We start from the raw sequence: 25,442 nt of genomic DNA, 5'->3' as shown, positions 1-25,442 counted from the left end.
CCACAGTCACAATCTGACCCGTCCAAGTCCCCTCAGCAGAGTGCAGAACTTCAGGAACTGAAGAAGATAGACCGGGCGAATCTTGTCCTTTGGTGGTGCTGCAGAAAAGGTGCCAAAACCAGAGTGACGAGAGAAGTTGCTGAAATCCGTGCCAAAAGTTCTCTCAAGACTGCTGCTGAGATCCTGTCCATTGTCCTGCCTTTTGTCACCAGACCAAGGAATCCGGAGGTCGGGTCCAGCATTGTCACATCGAGGAGAATCCAGCCACAAACATTTATTCAAACCAAAGGCACTGTGGGGAAAAAGGTATTGTTTACCTTAATCCGAAAAGTCACTCTGGGGCGTTGGAGTGAACGGAGAGATGTCCAGGGCAACCCCTTCTTACCTCTGAGCCAACCCACTGCGTGTGTCCCTTTAGCGAGTCCTTTAAAAGGGTCTCCGATGTTGGTTGTATCCTCTTGCATCTTAGAGACTAAAAATATCCACAGGAGGTTTCGTCGTTCTGCTGCTTGTCCAGACTTTACGCCCTCTCCGAACTGCCTTTAGCTAGGGTTGCGTTTTGACCTTACAAATTCTTACTGTGCAAGAAACTGCCTTTATAACATTAAACCTTTTCTGGTATTACATTAACCAACTATTTTCCTTCCTAAAAGCTATTATCCTATGTGGTTTTGCAGAGTGAATGTATTTGTCGTATTTCTCCTAGGATTCTTGAGTGCGCGTTATTACCGGTAATACGATAGAACTGTCATTACTTTCAAAAGCTGGAACAATTGTAACCGCAAGCAACTACAAAGTAAGCAGTGGCTTTTGAAAAGTCTTCCTAAGTGTTTTGTTTAATTGTGCTAAGTATTTTAAAGCATATCTAGGTTCAGTGTACTTACCTACAGCTCATGTCTTCCTCTTATGATAAGCATGAGTGCTTTGCCACTGTACCAAGGTTCCATGAGTAGTACAGACTGATACTAAGAGTTGGGGATCTACAAACCATTGGGATAGTTTTATGACATCTACCTACAAAGTGGACTTTAGAAAAATTCCCCTAACACTCTCACCCTTCCCCAGAGGGATTATTTCAGGCAGCCACAGTTTCCACCAGGGCACCTCAAATCTGCCTCCTGACAGGGAGGGCAAGAGAGTGGATGCTGTTGCTAAGATTTTCACCTCTGGCAGCATGGCCTTGATGGCCACTAATGTTTCATGTGGGTTTGCAAAATATTCCTTTGGCCACTGGAAGGCAGTGTAACACGCAGCTTAGTATATCCCTGAAGGGGAGCTGCGAGATGGCTTTATACAGCTGGTGGATGATCGGAACGAAGTGGGCCAGGCATTCACTGCAAACGGGCCTGGTTGTGGCAGAGTGCATTTTCTGGTCATTGGGGTCGGCCGTGGTACTTAAAAGACCACCTACCAGCGCTCCTCTGGGTTTCCCCTAATGTCCATAATATGTTGCTGATTATAGCATAGAAGGGAGGTTACCCCTACCCACAAAAGAACTGGGGAATATTTCAAATACAACAATACATTGTTCCTTTATTTAATAGAATTAATTATTTGGTGTCTGAATTAATCCAAGACACACTTAGAACTGGGTACAAGAAGTTATGAGTGTTTTATTTTAACTCATAGATAGTTGCCTTTATAAATTATTTGGCAATATTTAGCAATAGACATTTATCAATTTATTAACATCTATTCAATTCTTCAAGGAAGCATTTTATCATGGCAATCAACTTTAGCGTCATTTTGTGCATAGAAAAGGAAAGTATCCCGACTGCTCCCTATATGTGCATGAAAAGGTGTTTTCAGTGCAATGAGTAATAGCAGCCTAAAGAAAGGAAATTGGGCCAGGGCGGCCCTAAATCAACAACCAGAATAGGTTGCTGGACATGCCCTTTGACAGGGAATTACTCTTCGGTCCAAAGGCTGATGACTCCCTGGAGATGTTCAAGGAGTCAAAGCTTGCCGCAAAATCATTGGCCCTAGCTGCGCAGCTGGCCAAGCCTGCCTTTAGCTTTGCTTCTAGGGGCAAGGGCTACAGAGGTTACATCCCTTACAGCAGGAAGGCGCAGCTCCCGCAGTCCAGGCAGCGACAGATGCCTTTCCAACGCTCCGGAAAGGGGCAGTGGAGCTTCCAGAGACCAGCAGGCAGCGGCTGGGGAGGCTCCGTCCTCAAAGCTGCTTTGATTTTCCCTTCCCGCAATTCATTGGTTTGAGGACAGCCGTCCGAGCAATGGCCCCAGTGGCTGAAGGTTACCTCTGACGTCTGGGCCCTGGAGCTCGTGTGGTGAGGTTGGCTGCCCCTTTTAAGAAAACCTCTGTGCAGACCCCCGACACGACCATGCCAACCAGAACAGGAGCTCCAGGAGGAACTGCAAGCCCCTTTGTTGAAGGGTGCTGTGGAAGAGATACTGCTAGAGGAGTGGGGTCGAGCTGGTATTTCCTGATACTCCAGAAGGGAGGGGGGCCTCTGTCCCATCTTGGATCTCAGGGCCTTGAACAAGTTCCTGAGGAAAGACCAATTCAAGATGGTGACATAGGGAGATATTCTCCACTCTCTCGAGTTGCAGGACTGGCTGGTGTTCATAGATCTTCAGGACGCTTATGTCCATGTGCCAAGCACATGGCACTGGTCGCAGCTCACCTCAGGAGATCCGGTGTCAACATATTCCTGTACTTGGACAACTGGCTGATCTGAGGAAAGTCGGTGGAGAAGGTTTTGTCCCACCTAGAGGACACCTGCTCACTACTTCACAGGTTGGGCTTCTCCCTGAACTTGCAGAAATCCCACTTGACACCAGTCCAAAGGCTCCAATTCATTGGGGCAGTCCTAGACACTCAGGTAGGTAAGGCTTTCCCATCCGAGGAGAGAGAGTAATGAGCATTGCGCAGATAGCGAGTCTGTTCCAGAACCACACTGCCTTAACAGCGGCTTCCTTCCTCCGCCTCTTAGACCTCATGGTGTCCTGTATTTTTCTAGTGCCAGAGCCCAGGCTGAGGATGAGATCTTTACAGTGGCTCCTACAAGGTCAGTGGTCCCAGTACCACGGAACCCTCAAGGACCTCCTTGGGGTGTCCAGGTCCGAGGACTTGCAGGTAATTGGCCTTTGGTCAGCAATGGATGCCAGGTGGCACATCAACAGGCTGGGGTTGCGAGCCATCAGGTTTACCCTGAAAGCCTTCGCTCCGTCTCTGAAGGGGAAGCATGCCCTGATCTTAATGGACAACACAGTGGCCATGCACTATCTGAACAAGCAAGGTGGCGTGCTCTCATTCCCCCTCTGCGAGGCGATGCAGCTGTGGTTCTAGTTGTCAGAGAACCCAAACTCAGTCTCAGCAGTTCATCTGGTGGGGACAGAGACCAGTTTGGCAGATGCTCTGAGCAGGCAGAGCATGGTCTTACATGATTGGTAAGTGTGCCAGGAGAGGAGGTCTTCACTCTCTGGGGTACCCCAGCAGTGAATCTGTTTGCCACAGAGTCCAACAGGAAGTGCAAGCAGTTTGCTTGAGGGAATTGCCAATGAACAGTGCACTAGGGCATGCGTTTCTAGTGGATTGGGCTTTCCCTCTCCACTACGCCTTTCCACGATCCCCATCATTCTTTGGGTTCTCAGGAGGTTTCGAGCAACCATGAACTTGAACGCCCCAGATTTGGCGAGGAGGACATGGTACTCGGACCTTCTGGATCTGTTGGGACTCACCACCAGTATAACAAATAGCGTGGCAGGAGCGCTGAACCATGAAACCAAGAAGTCGCTGAAGAATTCTTTCTAAGTTGTTGTTGTTGTACTGTGTGAAAGTGACAGATAGAAAGGTCCAATAGTCGGAAGAGTAGACACACACACGAAACACTAACTCGAAAAACGAGGATAAAACAAATCGATACCCTGGCTGGTAAAACAACAACCAAACCACAATATCGGGAATGATCACCAACCTGAATAGTCAGCAGGAATTTATTTAGGATTTATATAGCTCAGATCCACTGACCCTAAGGCGTAAGGGCGCTGACAAATACACGAAACAAATAAAGCAGCCAGAAAGAAAAGGCCACAGGGGCTAGAAGGAAGTGCCAGAAGACAGACGCTCAGACCGAGATGGTATTAGTTAAATAGATTAGTCTTCAGTCCGTTTCTGAACACTCTGTTGGAATTTTTAGTTCTCAATTTCACAGGGAGGTTATTCTAGGCAATGGGGGCCGCAGAATAGAAAGCTCCAACCTTAGTCTGTGATAATCTGCAAGTAGGGATGGTTAGCTGGAAACGATCATTAGATCTAAGACTATAGTTGCTCAACTTTGCCCTAAGTTCCTCATTGAGGTAGGTAGGACCAGAGTTTTTCAAACAGTTGAGGAGATAGACGGAAGGCGAAAAAGAATACGTTCCTTGATAGGAGGCTAGTGAAGCTCCCTTCTTGACAAGGAAATATGGTCTGATCTTTTCTTATCCATAACGTCCCTGACAGCGTTGTTCTGACCTGCAGTCTATTCATTTCACAGTTTGGGAGGCCGGTCAGGAGACTACCACAGCTAATCAGTGCTCTAGCTAGCATTTCTCTACTAGCTTGTGAGAGAAAGGGGAGTGCGTGAGAAAGCAGTTTGATATAATATGAGGATGAAGCCACCAGACTGCTGACCTGCGCTTTCATGTTCAGATTACAATCGAGGTAAATCCCCAATGTCTTAACTTTTCTCTTGACCCTTCTGGCACAGTTATCAATCACAAACTTGGAGTATAGATCTTCCAGTTTGCAGATTTTAGGATCACTGACTACAAGCATGAGTTCTGTCTTGCTAGTGTTAAGGGCCAATCCATTGGCACACATCCAGCTTTGGATGAGAGAATTAATCCAATTGATTTTAGTTTAATCATCCGAGAAGACACCCGTGATGGGGATAATACACTGGGTGTTGTTAGTTGGTGAACCCTATATCATTACTGTCCAGAAAGTCAAGGAAGGGCACAGTGAAGATGTTATAAAAGATCGGAGAAAGACAGACTCCCTGTGGGACTCCCTGGGTCAGATCCATGGGGTTAGCGTCGGCCAAGTTACTGCTCACTCTCTATTGGCGAATGACACAGATATGTGGGTATGGATGGAATGGTTCCTCAATGTGTTCTAATGTATCCACCTAATCAAGCAAACAAAAACACCTTTATAATAGGCATGTAGAACAGTATCTAGATACTAAATACAAGGAATATCAGAAATGGTCTTACCAGAAGATAAGTCAATGTTTATAATCCAAGTTCCAGCGGTTCAAGATCCTGACCCGACGGCACAAGGATACCTGACAGTTCCTTGCAGCAAAATCCAGGACAGGCAAACCTACCCCGATGGCACGAGGACGCCTGACAGTTCCTTGCAGTACAATCCAGAACAGGAGAACCTACCCAGACGGCACGAGGATGCCTATGAAAAGCCAGGAAAGCGTCCCTAGTCTCATTGTAGTAGTTCCAAGGAGTAGAGGTGATAAGTGCTGGAGTGAAGGAGGTTCAGCAATGAGTCTTGCGTTTCCAGATGGATTGGCAAAGATGATCACAGAAGTGTTTCAATCGTGAGACAGTGACACTCCTGATGGTGAAATGCAACGTACCATGTGCTATAGCGTTGGGCCTAATCAGTCCAGTTAGCAGAAAGGGGTCGGCGGTGTGCGTGCAACAACAGGTATTACAGCGTGGGACAAAGGCATTCCCAATAGCAGAAGAAGTCAGTTTCCGTGCGGGCTGTAGCAGGTATTGAAACGATATTCAAAAGCAGTCCATAAAGCAGAAGGAGGATCGAGTGATAGGCTGGCAGCAACGGGAATGGCAACGCTAGGCAAAGCAGTCCTTTACACAGAAATGGGTCGGGTGTTGGGCGGTCTGATCACAAGAACTTGGTGTACTTGCACGAAGCAGACATAGTTACCAAAACCAAAGGGGCTAAGAAGAGGTAATCCAGGAGCATAACCGTAGTCAAAACACAAGGATACAAAGCACAAGGGTTCAAGATGCAAGAACGCAAATTCAGTAACACTTCAATCAGAAGCACCGACTGCGGCATGGGATCGGCTTTATTCTCTTGAAGTCACGTGTGTTTGCATCACGTGGCGGCCAAGGCGACAAGCAACGAGCCAAAAACGGAGCTCTCTGTTTAAACATATGGGACGGAGTATATATAGGAAAGGTTGTTTTTTCTGTGTATGATTTTAGTGCAGGTGAAGTGTTTTTGGTGTGAATTAACCCTTAAGCCCACTTACGTCCGTGGTTCCTAACACGATCTGACCATCTGCCCACCTCTCCGGTTGCCTCATGGGCCGGATCTCCTAGCCCAGTTGGAAGGTCGGGTTCTCCACCCGGAGTCACTCATCCTACATTCGTTGCTCTTGAGAGAATGAGATATGATGACTGGGACTATTCTGAGGAGGTGCTCGATACGTTTCTGGCTGCACGCAGACCATCTACAAGATCCCTGTACGCGTGCAGGTGGAGAAGATTGGAGACGTGGTGCAGGGAGCACGTGATTTACCCCATCTCTTGCATCACCACTGCAGTGATGGGAGTTGCTTCTGTCACTGGTCTCTGCAGGCCTTCAGGTCACCACAGTCGAAGGCTATTTGACGGCTTTGTCTGTGTTAAGGAAGTCTTAAGGTTCCTTTTTTATGATCCCGGTTATGGCCCAATTCCTGAAAGGCCTTGTAAATATGTTTCCGCTGGTTCCTTTTGTTGTCCCAGATTGGGATTTAAATATGGTTCTCACTTTGCAGATGGCGGCTCCCTTTGAGCAAGTGCACACTTGTTCTTTGCGGATGCTTATGCTGAAGACAGCCTTCTTAGTTGCCATTACTTCTGCCAGAAGGGTCAGTGAATTGCAGGCCCTTTGTTGTGAACCGCCTTTCTTTCCGTTCTAACACAATAAGGTTTCACTTAATGGAAGGCCAGGATTTCTTCCAAAGGTGGTGTCAGAATTTCACCTTTTGCAAGCTATAGATCTTCTTGTATTTTACCCACCTATGCAGCCCTCTAAGGAAGAGGAACGCTTCCATCGGTTGGACCCCAAAGGGGCATACGTTTTTATGTAGCAAGGGTGGCGGATTATAGGAAGATGGATCAGCTATTTGTGGCCTACTCCTTAGCCAGAAAAGGTCTAGCTGTTATCAAACAAACACTTTCACGATGGATCATCTTATGCATTGCAGAATGTGACCAATCCGCAGGCAGGGAACTGCCTCCTGGCATCAGAGCCCACTCGACCAGCGAGGTCTCCGCATCTACAGCCTTGCAAAGGGGTGTTATATTTAGGGACATTTGCTGGCCGGCAACTTGGTCCTCGCTCCATACTTTTATAAGACACTATAGCCTGGACATCGCCCGTGGGGCTGCTGCGCGTTTTGGTAGGGCGGTGTTGCAAAACCTTTTGTTGTGAGCTTTCCGCCCACCTCCATTGTTCAACTGCTTTGGGAGTCCATCTGATGACGAATCTGCAGGAGAAAGGGAATTCATTGAAGTAGAAATTATTAATATTCTTTCTATGGATTCTTCTTTTACAAATTCCTCATCACCGCTCCCTTCCATCCCTGTTCAGAAACCGTTAGCAGTTGGTGCGTGCCTCCTTCGGGAGAGGGGACACTTAGTGATGATCCTAGATTGTTCGTTTTCGGTCTAGCAAGCCACATGTCTATGGTTTAAAAAAAAAAAGTTGATGTGGGAAAGATTTTCTGCTAAGTCTACGTATCCCCATGGGATCCTTACTTGTTAACTGTCTGCTGGCTTTCTGGCCTTCTTTCGCTATTTTCCTCTGCAGCGCTCGAGCTTGGGGGAATAAGGGCGGGAACTGAGGTAAGGGGAGTACTGACGCAGTATATATACGACGCCCAATGTCCCGTCCGGAGCCGATGGTCCAGCACCGAGCAAGACGGGTCGGCGGCCGATTCAAGGTCCACTACGCCCCCTGTCGGATGAATTTTCTGAGCAGCATAGCTGGATGAGGATATCTATCTGACGAGGAATCTGCGGGAGAAGAATCCATAGAAAGAGCATTACAGTGAGTAATTTCTCCTTTTCATGCGATTGGTCTTTTTTTTATTCATTGCAGTGCTACCCTCTGACGTATGCAGTTTACTTACGGAATTCAAGCAATTCCTCCATTGTAGGAAGCAATTCTCATCAGTCGATCCACCTCATTCCTGTGACCGATGCCTGGGTATCAAGCATTGGCACTGTCCAGCTGAAAACCTTGCGATGAAAGGAAGAAGTCTTTGCCGGTGCATGCCATCTCAGGAGACCTCCAGAGAAAGAATTAGATTGCATCAGGAGTCACCCCGATCAGGTGATGACTGGCGATCCTTAGTTGGCAAATAAAGGAGTATGCCTTCATGCCTTCTGTTAGGACTAGAAGACTGAAAATGCAGGGGGCATACATTAAAGCCCTTTTCTCGTTTCAAGAATGAACTCTGAATAATGATGGCTGCAGGCAGAAAGGTATCCCAGAGAGACCTGGTTCAGGGACTCTTCTGAAGGCTCAGCAGGCATGGTACAGTAGGCAAGGATCCTCGAGCAGGAGTCGAGACTAGTTGTTCTCATTGGCCCAGGAGTCGAAGCACGGACAAGGCTTGAGGTGAATCGCTTCAACCTCCAGCAGACACTCAACACTACGTTTGACCTTGCTTCTCCAGCTTTGTGGAATTCTTGGCTGTGCGCTTTGCGTCACATTCCTCAGCTGAACAGTTTTAAGGCTGCTGTAGCAACCTATTTGACAATTAGTTTGTTGTGTATTAGCTATGCTCGTACTGTTTTCTCTTTGTCTTTTTTGTGCTCTCCCCGGTTTGTTTCGTCTGCTATAGCGCACTACCGCTTTGTAACAAATTAATAGTAATTTCATCCTGGATTTGGACTGGCAGCGCATCCAGGTCCATAAATGGTAAACATCTGCACCATTGAAACTGGTGGTGACTATCCAATCCTTGATGGCTGCTTGCCACACATTCTGCCCAGTGTTAGGGAGAATTCTCAGAAATGTGTTAATTCCTCTCTACTTTAGAGACCCCCAGCCCTTTTGCTGGACTTTTTCATTTTTACCTGGAGAGAGTGAGACCCTTTTTCCCCAGTCTCTCATGTATTTTCATGTGATTTTAACTCTGTTTCTCTTTTGATAGTTAGTCTGACAAACTCCATTGGCATCTTTTTACATTGTGTCACAAAGCACCTTCACTGCAGTGACACAGGGAAGTCTTTCAGATTTCCGCAAAGATTTAAATACCTTTCTCTTGGATAACTGTTTCCAAGAGCAGTAAAGTGAAATTGACTTTACTTACATTTGTAACTGTTATTTATTTATTTATTTTAATTTTTGTAAAGCGCCAACATGCCCGTAGGCCTCAGGGCGCACACAAAGACAAGACATAGACAGACAGGCACATGAGGCAGTAGAGGAGGGCAGAGTCAAAGAGTTATTCCAGGTTGAAGAAGTGAGTTTTTATGGCGCATTTGAATACAGTATAGCTCTGGATCTGCTGTATCCGGGCTGGTAGTGTATTCCAAAGAAGGGGGCTCTGTGCGTCAAGAGTGGTGCCTCCAAATTTGGCGAACCAAAATTTGGGTTGTTTGAGGACGACCGCAGTAGATGAGCGAAGATTTCTCACGTTAGGCTTGGCACTAATACGGGCCGACAGGTATGTCGGACTGCTGAGACTAAGGCATTTGTGGGTCCTGGTAAGCACCTTGTGTGTTATACGATGTTTGACCGGAAGCCAATGAAGTCTTTTCGTAAATGTGGAGATATGTGTCCAACGAGACTGGTTAAAGATATTGCGCACAGTGTTGTTCTGAGCCACTTGTAGAGATTGGATGTTGGACGAAGTAGTGCCGGCTAGAAGACTATTGCAATAGTCTAATCTAGAGTTAATCAGTGCCGTGGACAAGAGGGCACAGTTCTCTTCCGAGATGAATGGGCGAATGTATCCTATTCGCTTGTTTATGAGGCTGCAGCTAGACTTAATGCTGGAAACATGGGACTTTATGGAAAGTTCTTCGTCCAGGACAACTCCAAGGGTCTTGACTTTCTTTTGGACGGAGATAATATTCTCTGCGATAGGGAAACTGGCATAGTTGGTTTCTAATTTAGTCCGAATATTTTTAGATGACACAAGGAGTTCGGTTGTTTAGTCATTAAGAGCAAGGGAGTTTCAGGCCATCCAGTCCTGTATGGCTTTGTATATTTTATTGATGGTTTCAACATCGCTGCTATAAGAGCCACTCAGCTGTATGACTACCTGAGTATCGTCAGCGTAGTTTGTATATTGCACACCTAATTTACTTAGGAGATCAAGAGGGGGACGGATGTATAGATTAAAAAGCAGAGGTGACAGACAGGAGCCCTGGGGAACGCCGCATGTCTGAGAGATGGGGGACGATTGATTGTTGCCTGCACAGACCCTTACCATTCTGGGGCCCAGAAAGGAGGCTATCCATCTAGATGCTATTACGGAGCAGTTGGCGAACTCTCCAAGCCTTGACGCCAGTAAGCTGTGATCCACTAGGTCGAAGGCAGGGGAGAGATCCAGCGGCATGAGCAATGCAGCTTGATTTTTGTTAGCTATGCTAGCTAGGGTGGATTTGAGATCTAGCATAGCTGTCTCAGTCCCATGACGAGCTCTATAACCTGACTGACGGGTACCCAGAATGTTATGTTTTTCAACATGGGCCTGTAACTGCAGGTAAGCGAGTTTATCCAATATCTTGAGGATAAAGGGCACGTTTGTTATGGGCCTATAGTTGTCGTTGTTAGTTGGATCAAGGTTTTCCTTTTTTAATAACGGTGTAATCCAGGCCAACTTTAACTGGTCCGGCACTAGACCCTCGTCAAAGGAAAGATTTACCAGTTTGGTAATCCCTGGAACCAATGTGTTCGAGGACTCCTTGAGAATACTTGTGGGACAGTCATCTGTGGGACAAGAAGTGGCTTTGAGGTCTTGGATGACCTTGGAGACTTCGTCTTCGGTGTAGTGCGTAAATGAGTATTGAGGGATGGTGTTTTCAATTATATCGGAAGTAGAGGAGTTGGTAGTAGTTTGCGTCAGTGCTACGTTGCTAAGGGTTTTCTTAATTTTATCGTTGTGGGAGTCGATCTTGGATAGAAAAGCAGCATGAATGCTCTGACACCACTTATCATCCTTAATGATATTGTTGGTGGGTGGAGGCTGATTTTGAAACTCAGCTAGGATTTTAAAAAGCTCACTAGTGTTGGATTTTGCGTTCACAATTCTTTCATTATAGTGTTTAGCTTTAGCCTCAATGATGAGTTTTTTGTAGCTAAGGATGGATTTTTTATAGTTTGTTAGGGTATTATCATTTGGATCCTTCCTCCAAGCTCTTTCCAGAGCTCTTTTTTCTTGTCTGGCGTCAAGAATTTCGTTAGAGAACCAAGTGTTCGTTGTGGTTTCAGTCTTTATTGTCTTCATTTTCAGTGGGTCAAGATCATTGACTGCTTCCTTAATATTGAGTGACAGATGATTGATAAGTTCCGAGGAGTCAACAAAATTATCAAGGGTTTGAAGCTTGGTTGCCAGCAGCAATGCTAATTTAGGAGCACACACTTTCTTACAATAGGGTGCTGGAGGGGTTACTTAGTATCCCCTTTGTCTAACTTCTCATGTAACCTTTTCTGCGATTAATGGCTGGGGGCAGTGGTTTACTTTTTACTACCGTGGTGTGTGTTTACCGCGGGCTGCGTTCGCAGCTGCAGTAAAGCACCCTTGGGTGCCATTTTTGTCAAAATGGCCCGGTCTTCTTTTTTCGCCATTTCTCTGTGGAAATGTCCTTCTTGAGATTTACTCTGCGCTCCAAACCAGGTTTGGTAACTTTGTTAGTTTTATCTTTGGTGGGATTCACGAGTGAAACCCACCTCTGGCTCCAGAGTGTCTGGCAGGGCCAAGAAGTGAGGGAGGTGCCTGAAACTCCCTGTGCTTAGTCTCCTAGGAGACAGCAATGCACTCTTAGGTGATTGGCTGGCTGGCTGTCCGGCAAGGACAGCCACCCTGCTGGGTGACTGACAGCTATGCTGGATTGAATGGGAGAAACCTGCATAAAAGGCAAGGCTTTTTGGCTTGGAAGGCAGAGTCGACCACTGGAGAAAGGAATAGAAGAAGAAATTGAAGACGACTCCTGCTGCAACTCATGGACAGTTGGTTTGCCCGGTGAAGCTCTGCTGCTGTGGTGAAACTCCAAATTGCTTTTTCGACTAGAGAAGCCCTGCAAGGACGACTTCTCCCCTTGAGTTGGTGGGACCAATCCACTCCAAAGTAAGCCTCCTGGACATCCTCTCAAAGCTGGTTGCACTTCCCCTGCAGTTGCTGCTGGAACCGAAGAGCCAGGGAGAGGAACACCAGTTTGTGTGCGTTGCTTTTAAGTTGGCTATGTGCTCCAGGAAGATCCTCCAGACTCCCAGGAAGCAGGACTGCCCGAGTCTAAGCCAACTCAACAGAGTGCTGGACCCCAGAAGCAAGGACAAACAGAAACAGCGGTGGTGCGATTTGTGGTAGACGCGAGGAGCTGAAACACCGAATTAACACTTGTTTGAAGATTGCAGGTTGCTGTCGGTGATCGTACCATAGCAGTGCAGGAATCCATAGAAGACCTCCCTCTTGTCCCCACAACTGATGCCCAAGAACACCAGGGTCTGCAGAGCTGCACAGGAACAGAAGTCATCTGCTGCATTTTTCTTCTAACTAATGGTACTGTACAGTCTAAGTGAACTTACTTGTTGTAGAGTTGCTTGCATCTTCTACTACTCACAAGTCTAACAGCTTGTGGCCCTACATTGATTCTTCTTTTTCTTCAAAGACTTCTAAAAGATTGTGCAAAGACTTTTCTTTCTTACCTGCAAGAAGTGCTTCAGCCACATAGACTTTTGCTCATTGACATTGGCCTAGCCTAGTTCACTGAATGTCTCTTCTCTCCTCCGACAATGTGTTGCACCTATCCTTTCAGGAAGGGGTTAACTTTCTCTGCATTGGGTGTTCCAAAAGTATTTGCCTGCTTAAGAATATTTGTGATTTCTTGTTTGTTCTAATAACCTTTTCTTTAACACTAATCTCAGTACTATTCTGAATGGCAACAGTAATATATTAATATCCACAGTTTCCTAACTATTTAAGTCACCTGAGGGTGTAGGAAGTGTCTGTGTAAACATCCCAGTGGATATTTGCTGATTTAGAAACTAAGAGTGTGTATTTTGAAGGTATTTGTGTGTTACTATTATATTGATCCCTTCTATAAATGTATTAATATGTGTTTAATCGCGAAACCTCGAGTCTAAGTGTTTATTTGGGTACTGGTCACTGTGAATATTTGTGTAACCACCCTACTGCTCACATTGACCCCTCTTGGAATAAGCCTGACTGCTCACCCACACTACCAACCTGTGTAGTATAGACTTATACCAACGTTTGTGTTCCTATTACCATGAGGCTAAGGCTGTTGTAGTGCACCCAAAGGGTACTACCCCAAATCATTACCTAACACCCAGCAACAGGCATTCAGGGCCTCGGATGTGGACTTGGGCCACACAAACGCTGCCACTTTGCCCAAGATTGCAAAAGCTTTCCCTGCGAAAGGGCACTCCAGATATGGCCATTCCTGATCCAAGAAGGTAGGAAAGCCAGTGGAGAACATGGCCAAAGGACGGGCGCAAATATTGTAGCATGAACATTTTAGAATGTATGGTTTTCTTTGACATTATGCAGTAAAATAATGCAAAGTTCAGAACACGTCAGAGAAATAACCTCTGCCACCAGGCCATCCTGGACACATTGTATTTGTAACCACAAAGTTACAAAAGAAAAAAATCTAACGCTACAAAGCATCATACCCGCACTTCACTTTAAGTAGATATGAGCAGCTTTCAAAATTCAAGAAATCATATAAGGAAGACATAGTCTCCCAGTACCGACAGTCTTGTGGACTGATCATCTTCCCCATAAGAATGAGCCAAAAAGCATGGTAAGTAAAGCAGAGGACTCATCCTATCCTATTAAGTCTGGTCAGCAGTCAAAATAAAGCAAAAAGAAAGGATTTCCCATAGAAGTCTATGAAAGAAAAACAGCAAAACAAAATCATACCTAGCGCGGTCATATGCAGCATGGATGACAAAGACTGTTATTACTGGTAAGTAACATTGTTTTTTTAAACTTTTCCTATTTTGACTTTGAATAGTTTTGAAATAAAGTCTGCTAATAGCATCATAAAGTACTATGTATCTACTGTTTAAAGTTTTATAATACAGGACTTTACTAAAGTTCTTCCACCATTATAAACATAACTGCTTTTGCGTGTCCTGGCTTCCTCTAAGACACCATATTGTGAGCCCAATAATCACACATTCTTAAACTGAAAACTCAATTGCATTCTGTACTTTATAGTTAGAAACTGCTCCCTTTAACTTTTCTTTCTCATTGCTCTTGTTCTTCTTTGAAGAAAAATGTTTTATGTCCAAAACTCAATCCTCCTCTTCTAATTCCTCCTTCTCTATCTTTTCTTTGATTGTTCTTCCTGTTGTCCTTCAGATGAGCAGTTGAAAGGTAATGTAACGAGTCTCAATTCCAGGGCAGCTTTCAATACACACGGGATAGGTTGGTTAAGTTTACTTTCGTGTTGGGGATGCTCACATAACTATCATTGGCATGCTGTGGGTCTTCAGACAGCATCATCACTCTTGTGTGAAGAAGTGGCAGTTGCCGTCTATGTACTGTATGTCAAGGTGCACAATATGTTCAACACTACTGCCCAGAGTGGAGCTATTGAATCATACCCACTCCCAGTAATGGATAGACCGTGTCTGCTCACTCAGTGGAGTTTTGTTTCACTCTATCTGTTCAGAGCTGTACATTCTTTTTAACAACCGCCCCCTAATGAGTGGGCGGCATTTGAATTATTTTCATCCATCCTAGGTGAAGAGTAATGTTGGCCTTATACTCACTGTGTCACAAAGAAAAACGTCAACTTACAACATAGGGTAGAGCGTAGTTTTGAAATGTTCTCTAGGCCTCCATGCCTTTAGGAATGCTTTGGGGCTCTCCAGTGGTTGAGCTGTCCGCTGTGGAGTTGGTTATTTCTTATCTTTAAAGAGCCATACGTTAGTAGGAAATAGTTCCTCTCAATAGGAATATAACAGTAGAATATTCCCATGTCTCTTCCTTGCAGTGGGTGTGTGAAGGTTGGTTATTACTCCTAGATATAAAGGGTGACTTCAGCACTTTGCCACCTGGTGACAGGCGAGAGTCCAGGGACTAACAAAGAAGCAGGTCCTGCATGGCTTCCACAAGTTGAAGATACTCTCAAGTTCCTATTGAATACCCTGCCAAAACAATTACGTTTGACTGAAGACTTTTTAAAATGTAGGAAACTTGTCAAGGCCTAGTTATGGAATATGGCTTTTAAGGATTTTAGAGGTGACTGAAATAAGCATTTTTATTCTGAATTTTAATATTGTTTTATTGCAAAACTACTTTTCTATGATGTGATCTGATTTTTAAGCAAGATCCAGAAGTTGTTTTTGTTTAGGAATAATTTGTATGTCTATTATGTGAAATTATGTGAAATAATATTGTTATACATGTATTCATTGAACAGTGCTATGATGCCCCTGGGCCTTTCTAACCTGACAAGACCGGAAGAAGGCCAAACTACAATATGGCCTAAGAACAAACAAATATCTCTCCACTAGCCAAGTTTAGTATTCCTGCACGCTAAACGTGAATGCGCACTCCATAAAGCATGCAAAAATTATACAGATATAACTGCTGCAGCCAAACGAATATCTCTCCACTAGCCAAGTTTAGTATTCCTGCACGCTAAACGTGAATGCGCACTCCATAAATCATGCAAAAATGATACAGATATAACTGCTGCAGCCAAACGAATATCTCTCCACTAGCCAAGTTTAGTATTCCTGCACGCTAAACGTGAATGCGCACTCCATAAATCATGCAAAAATGATACAGATATAACTGCTGCAGCCAAACGAATATCTCTCCACTAGCCAAGTTTAGTATTCCTGCACGCTAAACGTGAATGCGCACTCCATAAAGCATGCAAAAATTATACAGATATAACTGCTGCAGCCAAACGAATATCTCTCCACTAGCCAAGTTTAGTATTCCTGCACGCTAAACGTGAATGCGCACTCCATAAATCATGCAAAAATGATACAGATATAACTGCTGCAGCCAAACGAATATCTCTCCACTAGCCAAGTTTAGTATTCCTGCACGCTAAACGTGAATGCGCACTCCATAAATCATGCAAAAATGATACAGATATAACTGCTGCAGCCAAACGAATATCTCTCCACTAGCCAAGTTTAGTATTCCTGCACGCTAAACGTGAATGCGCACTCCATAAATCATGCAAAAATGATACAGATATAACTGCTGCAGCCAAACGAATATCTCTACACTAGCCAAGTTTAGTATTCCTGCACGCTAAATGTGAATGCGCACTCCATAAATAATGCAACAATGATACAAATATAACTGCTGCAGCCACTAGCTTGTCTTTAGGCACATACAAAAGTAACAACAAATCACATGTGTAAAAAGCTAAGGTCATACATCCCTAATGCACTGCACTATGAGGTGCTATGTGCAATGTTAAAATGCAAGAATTCAAAAGGGAAACAAAGTTTACCAGTACTGATTGTCTGAAGGACTGATCAGTTTCCCCATAACAAATTAGCAAAAGGCAAAGGAAGTGAAGCCGAAGGCTGTACGTCCTTCAAAAAGTCAGTACAGGACTAAAAACAGAGCTAACAGAATGTAACTATGGATTGAAAGATTGAAAAAGAAAATGTTTTCTAACAGGAGCAAGATTCGAAATTGAGGGGAGCTGGGAGCTATTTAGCTTCTGCTTCTAGCCTAAAAGAACATGGTTAGTTTGACAGCAACAGTTGCCAGGGGCTACTATTGGCTCCCAAGGCCAACAGATGGCAAACGAATAGAACTGTGGGCATTTGGGACCATCTAAAAATAAACATTAGGACACATCTATACACCATTTAAAACATAAGAGGAAATAAATAATGGACAACGTGATGTTTTCATCGTATGTTTTAGTTACATTTGCAGAACGTTATGGGCTCATTCCCCAGTGGTATCGCCTGGTCACTGGTTAATGCTGGATACCAAAGAGCTGCTTTTAGCTCCCGCTTCACCAGCATGGGGTCTGGCATGAATTCACTTGTTCATGAATATTCCCTGTCATCAGGCTGGGAATCCTCAGTTAAAAAAAAAAAAGCAGTTTTGCTTTAGCCTGAAAACTGCTTATCTCCTCTATAATCAGTCACTGTCCTTTGGGTCATACTGCCCCCAGCCAGTGACAATCGTCTCCCTAAGCTCCAACGGTGGTGGCCATCTTGAGATTTTTACTGCACATTGCAATGTTGGGAGTCCTCTCGTGTTTCTCCTCGAGAATGTTGCTATTTTTTCATAGCTTTTTATAGGTTTTTCTTAAATCCTTTCATCGTCTACCTGTCACGGTTGAATACAGACAGCAGGGACCTATTGTCTGCGAAGATAGTTCCATCGTCTGATCTTCGCTCGAAGTTTTGGAAGGCCTAGGCTTAGATCTACATCTCACTGTGATGTCAGAGGCGGGCAAGAGAAGTCTCTTCAGGTCCTGACAATCCTGTGGCCTGAAGAACATCTGTCGAGGAACGGCACCTCAAGTGCTGACTACGTTTTACGGATGTGAGATCTGGCGTGGGCTCCTGGTGAAAACCAAGCAAAATCGCTCTTGCAGGTTGGTGGCTTGACTCAAGCCGGAGAAGGCCTGTGACGAGGCCCCCGGGCGCAGTCTTGCCTCATCGAGGACGCCCGGGTCCCATGAGTGTGCTATCTATGACAAAGAGGTTAAGGTCTTTTGAGGGAAGCCCCTTCTGAATAAGGTTGAGATAGACGTCTCGATTTCCCTTACCTAACGTGGATTACCCTACCTGTCAAACTATGGCTAAAAGAAAACACTCTAATATCAAAAGGTATCTGTCCTTCAAACTTACGCATACAACAAAATCACACAGGTATGGTAGGGCAGTTTAAACTCAGTAAAATAAGTTAGTTTCGTAATAAACTTTGTAAACATGTAACCTTGTAACCTGGGTCGGATCCCCTTCCCCAGGATTAATTCAGAAGTTAAAATTAAGAAAGTTCTTTTTTTAACAGCCATGGTCTGTTCCAAATACAACACAAAGTTCTTTTCATTCCATAAGTCTTTCACTTGGCTCATGGAGTGTCTTATTGATAAACAGGATGTATTAATCTTCAAAATGACCCCCCATAGGACACCGAAGGGGAATTTGGAGGGGAACGAGACCCAACCGACGCGGTGACCCACAACTGCACTAGGTGGGGGATCAGAGGACTACTGTGCGACAAACGGGAATGGCACCAAGCGGAAAAAACTCATAATTAAAAGAAAACCCCCTGAAACTAATGAAAAACGTGCCCTGGTCCGGGGGCCCACCTTAATACGTCCGGGGAAGAATCCACCAGGTGCACACCAGAGACTCTTCCCATACGGGGGGGGTGGAATCAGCTAGGCGCAAGATTGATCACACAGGCCTGACTCCCCCCCCCCCCCCCCCCGGAAACGCACCAAGACATAAACGACGCTGAAGACTCCCTCAAGACCTGCAGTTCTTGACCCGCAGTACTTGCTACTAAACGTGGGGCCCATCCCACGCCTGTGCAACGCCCCACTAGCTCCGAGAGTCCTAACTGCAGGAAAGGGACGGGAATACTGGGACTGAAAACCAGAACAAGACTGGAATCAAGGGGTGAGGGAGTGTTCCGGGACCCGAAACCACAGTTGTTTTTGCACGTACCTCTGCAACCATAATAAGGAATACCCTTACAACAGTGAGGCACGGAAACCACGCTGCCGGTGCCATGGGCAAAGATAGACAAAAAAAAGCATCCACGCAGAGTAGCATGGATCAATACGCGGTCGCCACCACTCCGGCACCGATGGGCCAAACGACGCGTCCGACATCTCCCACAGGCGAGGGCAATCTTTCGCTGAGGGACGTGATGGCCGCTATTGCTAGCCCGCGCTCCTTCATGAAGATTAAAATGAACAGTATCGCGGCAGACGTCTCCTTTTTACGCCATGACCTTCAAAAACTCACATCCTGGACAGGAGAAGCGGAACATCGCATCTCTGAAGTGGAAGACAGCATCAGAGGAGTCAACCAACAACTGTCGCAAGCCATGACCCGCCTGAAAACCCTGGAATCTAGAGTCGATGAAGGAGAGGGCAGATCTCGCCGCAACAATGTGCGCATTCTTGGGCTACCAGAAGGAGAAGAAGGGCACAGCATGGAGCTATTCTTAGAACAGTGGCTTGCAGATATCTATGCAACCCATTGCTTCTCTAAATTCTTTTCGGTTGAGAGAGCCCATAGGATGCCCTCAGGGAGGCCAATCCCGGGAGCGCCACCCCGCACAGTGATCGCTAAACTGCTCAACTACCGGGACAGAGACGCCCTCCTCCAGATGTCGCGCTCGAATGAGACAATTACCCACAATGGATCCCGAATCACATTCTTTCCTGACTATACCCGAGCGGTTCAATGGGCACGGCAATCCTTTGAACCACTTAAGAGACAGCTAGCCCTCATGAACGTCAAATACGGGCTGCTCTTTCCAGCACAGCTTAAAATTTATCACAAGGGATCCACAGTATATTTACAGACCCGCAGGAGGCATGGAAGTGGGCGGAAACGCACATCGAAGGCGACTGGAATGCGAGACCGACGAGACACAGAGGGAGACCCCGGCCCGGACGGGACCGTCCCTCACCCGTAAGAGATCCTGGAAGGTTAGAACCGGAAGCCCCGGAACAGGGGGCAAACCAGAATGAAAGATGAGCAGACAATGATCCTACACCAAAGGAGCTTCATGGATCGCAGCTATGCAACGGTACGCTGTTCCTCAAACTTGCTTCATTGCTTGGCGGATTGCTCCAACACGAGAAACTCGACCGAATGGCGCAGGAAATGGGGCAGACTGTTTCTTCTCTCCATTGTTCCTGACATTAGTTAGTGTGATCTGACCCCCTAAGGTTTGGAGGATCAGTGATGATCGGGCGACAGGTACTTCAAGTTGGGGTGGAGTATAGGGAGGGGGAAAGAGGGGAATGTTTTCATGATGTTTTGTTAGTTCGGGACTATGGCATGCTCAAACAATCACCCAATCACAACCCTGTGCACATTACACCCTGCAGCACCATGTATCGGGATCCTACTCCCGCAATATATACCAATGGGAGTCAGCTCTCCCGGCTAAGACATCCTTCAAGCCCTCCAACACGAGTTTTAGATGGCACAATCACAAACCCACTCACCACCGGCTGACCGCCCCAGATCCCTCAGGTTGCTCACCTGGAATGTGAATGGAATGGGCTCGGGAATTAATAGACGCCTGATTAGACAATTCTTGAATAGACACTCTCCCGATGTGGCCCTATTATCTGAGACACACCTAGCGGGAACACACTGTACCCTTTCCAGAGAACTAACTTGGCCATTGTGTCGATATATTCCCCGCCCGGATTGGGCCAGGACTTATTGGATGACCTCACCACTCTTGTGGGAAAACACCAGCCAGATCGGTGGATACTGGTGGGGGGGATTTCAATGATGTTATCTGCAATACCATAGATCGTACTCGCATTACAAGGCGCAACCCGGACACCCCCACGAGGCTGTCTAACTTTGTGTCTGCCCTGGGCCTTTGCGATGTATGGCGGGAACTACACCCCCGAGACAAAGGTCACTTGTTCAATTCGGGTGCCCACGGCTCCCTCTCTAGACTCGACTAACTCTTCCTTCCGAACACAGACCTACACAGGGCGATATCCAGAGAGTTCCTCCCCCGTGGAATCTCTGACCACTCCCCCCTAATAATAGAAATGCGAATGCATGGCATAACCCCTCCTAGAACATGGAGACTAAACAACTTCCACGTTGGGTTCCCCGAACTGGTTGACCGCCTCACGGAAGTTTCCGATGAATATTTTAATATAAATGAACCGTCAGTGGACAACCCAGTAACGGTGTGGGAAGCTTACAAAGCAGTGCTGCGTGGAGAAATAATCTCCTGGGTAGCGAATAAAAAGAGGGAGAAACTCCAAAAAATAACAGAGGCAGAAGGGGACATGATCCAGTCCGAGACCATGCACGCTCTTGGCCCTACCCCGCAGACCCAAAGGTCCCTTAAACTAGCCACGGAGAGCCTCAAAAATATCATGCTGGATAACTCCAAGCAAGCCACTGGGACTCTAGAGCGAGGATATACGAATTGGGGGACAAAGCAGGCAAAATGCTAGCCTGGCTTGAAAGAAGAGATGAGGGGAGACGCTACGTCCGGGAAATCGTCACTCCAAGTAATGAGAGGTACCAGACGGATGCCGAAATAGCAGAGGCCTTCGCCCAATTCTATGCAGAACTATATCGCCCCCGACATCGCCACTCGACCCGACTCTGCTAGACGATGTAGTACTCCCATCATTGACAGCACAACAGCGAGCGGAATTAGACTCCGATCTCTCTGAGACCGAAATAGCCGAAGCACTAACGCAACTCCAAACAGGGAAAACACCAGGCCCTAACGGATTCCCGGCCGAAGCTTGGCAAAAGCTTGGAGGGAACAAAATAGCAACTCCCCTCTACAAAATGTTCCTCGCCGCCCGTGACCAAGGCACCCTCCCATCAGACCTATGTAAAGCCACTATTGTGGTCATTCCCAAACCTGATAAACCACCGGAAGTGTGCGCCTCTTACAGGCCTATCTCACTAATCAATAGTGAAGCCAAGGTCCTAGCCAAACTCCTAGCCAATCGACTGCAGCCAGTGGCCCATACCCTGATCCACCCAGATCAATGTATCTTTATGCCACACAAATCGACCCGAATGAATCTGCGTCGACTCCACTTGGCGCTAGAGCGGGCCCCAGTCATCGACACCCCTCTCGCCTTATTGGCAATAGATTTCGAAAAGGCCTTCGACTCGGTCAGGTGGGACAGCCTCTGGGAAATCATGAGACGCATGGGGTTTGGCGACGGCTTCCTGGGATGGGTAAAATTACTCTACACAAATGTTCAGGCGGAGGTCAGGGTGAATGGTTGGCCCTCTCGGTCCTTCCCTCTGGGGAAGGGCACGAGACAGGGCTGCCCCCTCTTTCCCCTGGCAATTGAGCCTCTCGCCCTGTGGCTCTGCCAAAATGCAGCCTGGACAAGATTTAGATGGCTGAAGGGCACGAGCACCAAACCTCCTTGTACGCAGACAACCTCCTGATATATCTGTGGACCCAGCCCGGTCCTGCCCTATAGTGACACAAATGCTCATCCGTTTCGGTGAATTTAGTGGGCTTAAAATTAATTGGGGGAAATCAGTCCTCTTCCCGGTGAAAGGAGGTGCGCAGGTCGACCCCCAGGAATGCCCGTACCGATTGGAGCCGCAGGGCTTTCGATATTTGGGGATCTGGGTGACAACGGACCTCACTGCTTACGCAACACAACATCCAACCGGTCCTTGACCGTTTTGTCAGTGACGTCCACCACTGGAAGCTTCTCCCCCTCACACCCATGGGGAGAGCTGCGCTCTTTAAAATGATGACTCTCCGAAGGTTTCTCTGTCTTACAGAATGCCCCACTAAAGATCCCAGACTCCGACTTCGATCGGGTAGAAAGCCTTCTTCGGGAACTCATATGGGGTGGAGGCCAACCAAGGAAAGCGCTAACCATGCTCCAAAGATCGATCTGGGAGGGTGGGATTGGGGTTCCCTGCCTCCAAACCTTTTATTGGGGTTCGCAACTTGCAGTGGTCAATGACCTGCTCCACGGAGACAGGGAACTCCCCCCACATCAGGGCTGAGGTCGCCGTTATGCATGGCACCGACCCACGGCACTTACTATATCAAACCCTCCCGAGACCCCCCCACCAACGACAACAACTCACATTATTGCTGTTTGTAAGCAAGCGCATAGATTCGTAGGGTGGGAAAATAAAATAAACACGGCACAACCCCTGTGGGGAAATGGCAAACTGTCCGAGATAAGGAGGCTTGACCCGTGGCCCTGATGGGTAAGAGCCGGGATTCTGAGAGTTGAAGACATTCTTGATGAGGGGGAACTGGCCTCGTTTGAAGCCCTCCAGCAAAAATTCCAACTCCCGAGTACCGAGCGATACCACTATGTGCAGCTGGCCCATGCCCTGAGAAACGACATACCTGTAAACGCCAGTATCCCAGACTACATACCGATAGAGCGCAACATGCTACCAGCCTTCACCCTCACCAAATCCACCTCCATTCTATGCAACGCTATCACATCCTTTGCCACACCTGAACTGACGAGATTAAAGGCCAAATGGGAGGTGGACGTAGGGGAGATAGACCCAGAAGACTGGATCCAAGCACTAATGCATCCAAGGGAGGTGGCCATCTCCTCCAGGCTTCGGCTGGTCCAATTGAAAATCTTGCATGAAGTCTATTACCCCAGAACGATATTATATAGGTGGAAGAGAGCCTCGAACCCGAACTGTCTCCGATGCGGAGAGGAAGAGGGGTCCTTTTTTCACATTCTATGGGCATGCCCCCGAATCCACACTTTCTGGAACGAATGCTGTAATGAATTTAATAAGATCCTTACGTGCCACGTACCACTGGACCCAAAGATTCTCATCCTGGGTATTCCGGATGAGATTGCTCTTAATAAATGGGAAAGGTTACTCCTGAACACAGCAGCGGGACTGATGAAGCGTAATATAGCGCAAAAATGGAAAGCCCCGGAGTCCCCAACAATGGAGCAATGGGCAATGGACATGGACAGATGTGCAATGATAGAACACAGAATATACACCGCCAGAGGCTGCCCTGTAAAGTCAGACAGGATATGGGGGAGGTGGGAAGAGGAAGGACCCTAGATCCCGCTAGACGCAGCGGGGGTGATGAGGTTTAATCACACTAAAGACTTGGGGGGAAGTGCTATGGGTGATTGACAATGAACCTGTTAATGATTGAGCTTTGATGTGACATGCTAGTCCCGACACGTTGTTGTTGTTTTGATGTGATGTAAAACAATAAAAAATGTTTTATCAACAAAAAAAAAATGAGTTCTGCCATTCGGGCTAACCTCCGTCCGAGGGTTTTCACCAAACTGATGGTGGTGGTGGCAGCGAGTCTCAGGAGATGGGGATGATTTGCGTCTACCGCCTACCTAGACGATTTGCTGATCAGGGTGTGATCTCCCTAACAAGTCTGAGATCATCTCAATGTCACCTGCCACTCTCTTCACAGACTGGGCTTCTCCCTCAATTACAAGAAGTCCCATATGACACCTTCTCAAAATCTCCAGTTCATCAGAGCTATACAGGATGCATCCTTGGCAAAGAACTCGCCACCCGAGGTGAAGACTCAAGACATTCTACATATGGTGTCCACATTTTTTTTTTTAGGTTGATCAGCCTCACGGCATCCAGCATTTTTCTGGAGCCAGAAGCCCGCCTGAGAATGAGATTCCTTCAGTGGGCTCTCAGAACTCAATGGTCCCAGTTATCAGGAAAGATGTCGGACCTACTTCAAGTTCCAAGCAGGGTCACACAGGATCTTCTGTGGTGGGCCTGCAATTACATTCTGAAGGGAGAACCCTTTTGGGCAACTATGGCCGGAGATAACAGTAGTGACGTACGCTCACTCGCAGGGTTGGGAGCCCACACCAGCGATCTGACAGTCAGCGGTCGTTGGTCTTCATCGTAGTCCAACCTACATATCAATCCTTTAAAGCTGAGGGCAATCAGACTAGCGCTGAAGGTCTTCCTGCCCTCTGTGCGTGGGAAGAACATCCTGATAATGACTGACAACACAGTGGCCATGTACTACCTCAACAAAAGAGGTGTTAGGGTCACTACTACTGAGCAGTGAGGCATTGCAGCACTTGTACTGGGCAATTCAAGAAGGAATCTCTCTATCAGCAGTTCACCTAGCCGGAGAAGAGAACACTGGGGTGGACGCTATGTACAGACAGAGCACAGTATCCCACGAGTAGTAACTAGCTCAGGAAGTCCTTCAACAGATCTTCACCCTTTGGGGAACCCCTCAAGTGGACCTGTTTGTGACCAGTGTCAATTGGAAGTGTGAACTGTACTGCTCCAGGGAATTTACCCAAGAGGAGGTCTAGTAGATGCATTCGTAGTGCACTGGGATTTTCTACTCCTGTACGCGTTTCCTCCCATTCCCGTCATTCCTCGCGTGATCAGGAGGTTGAACAAGTTTGGGAAACGCATTATCCTAGCTGCCCCGGATTGAGCCAGGAGGACGTGGTACCCGTACCTTCTGGCTATGTCCATCTGCCCTCCTATACGTCTTCCACTAAGAGAGGACCTTCTCTCGCTGGAGGTCAAGACACTCAGGC

At 46.7% G+C, this 25,442-nt stretch overlaps 1 protein-coding gene across 6 annotated transcripts in view; it reads left to right on the top strand.

Moving 5' to 3' along the window:
• DCTN1 (dynactin subunit 1) overlaps positions 1-25,442 on the top strand; it is a 1,327,898-nt gene that overhangs the window by 1,104,568 nt on the left and 197,888 nt on the right. For 4 of the 6 annotated variants that reach the window (XM_069632341.1, XM_069632339.1, XM_069632343.1 and 1 more), the window contains one exon: positions 14,543-14,557. The exons of the other annotated variants lie outside the window; for them this stretch is intronic. In XM_069632341.1, the coding sequence (XP_069488442.1) occupies positions 14,543-14,557 (15 nt within the window). The remainder of the gene's footprint in view (positions 1-14,542; positions 14,558-25,442) is intronic. 6 annotated transcript variants of the gene reach the window in all.

Source organism: Ambystoma mexicanum, chromosome 6q (assembly GCF_040938575.1).
Source record: "Ambystoma mexicanum isolate Mex_15411 chromosome 6q, UKY_AmexF1_1, whole genome shotgun sequence".
In the NCBI taxonomy this organism is placed as follows: Eukaryota; Metazoa; Chordata; class Amphibia; order Caudata; family Ambystomatidae; genus Ambystoma; species Ambystoma mexicanum.
This window is presented reverse-complemented; position numbering and strand designations above follow the sequence as displayed.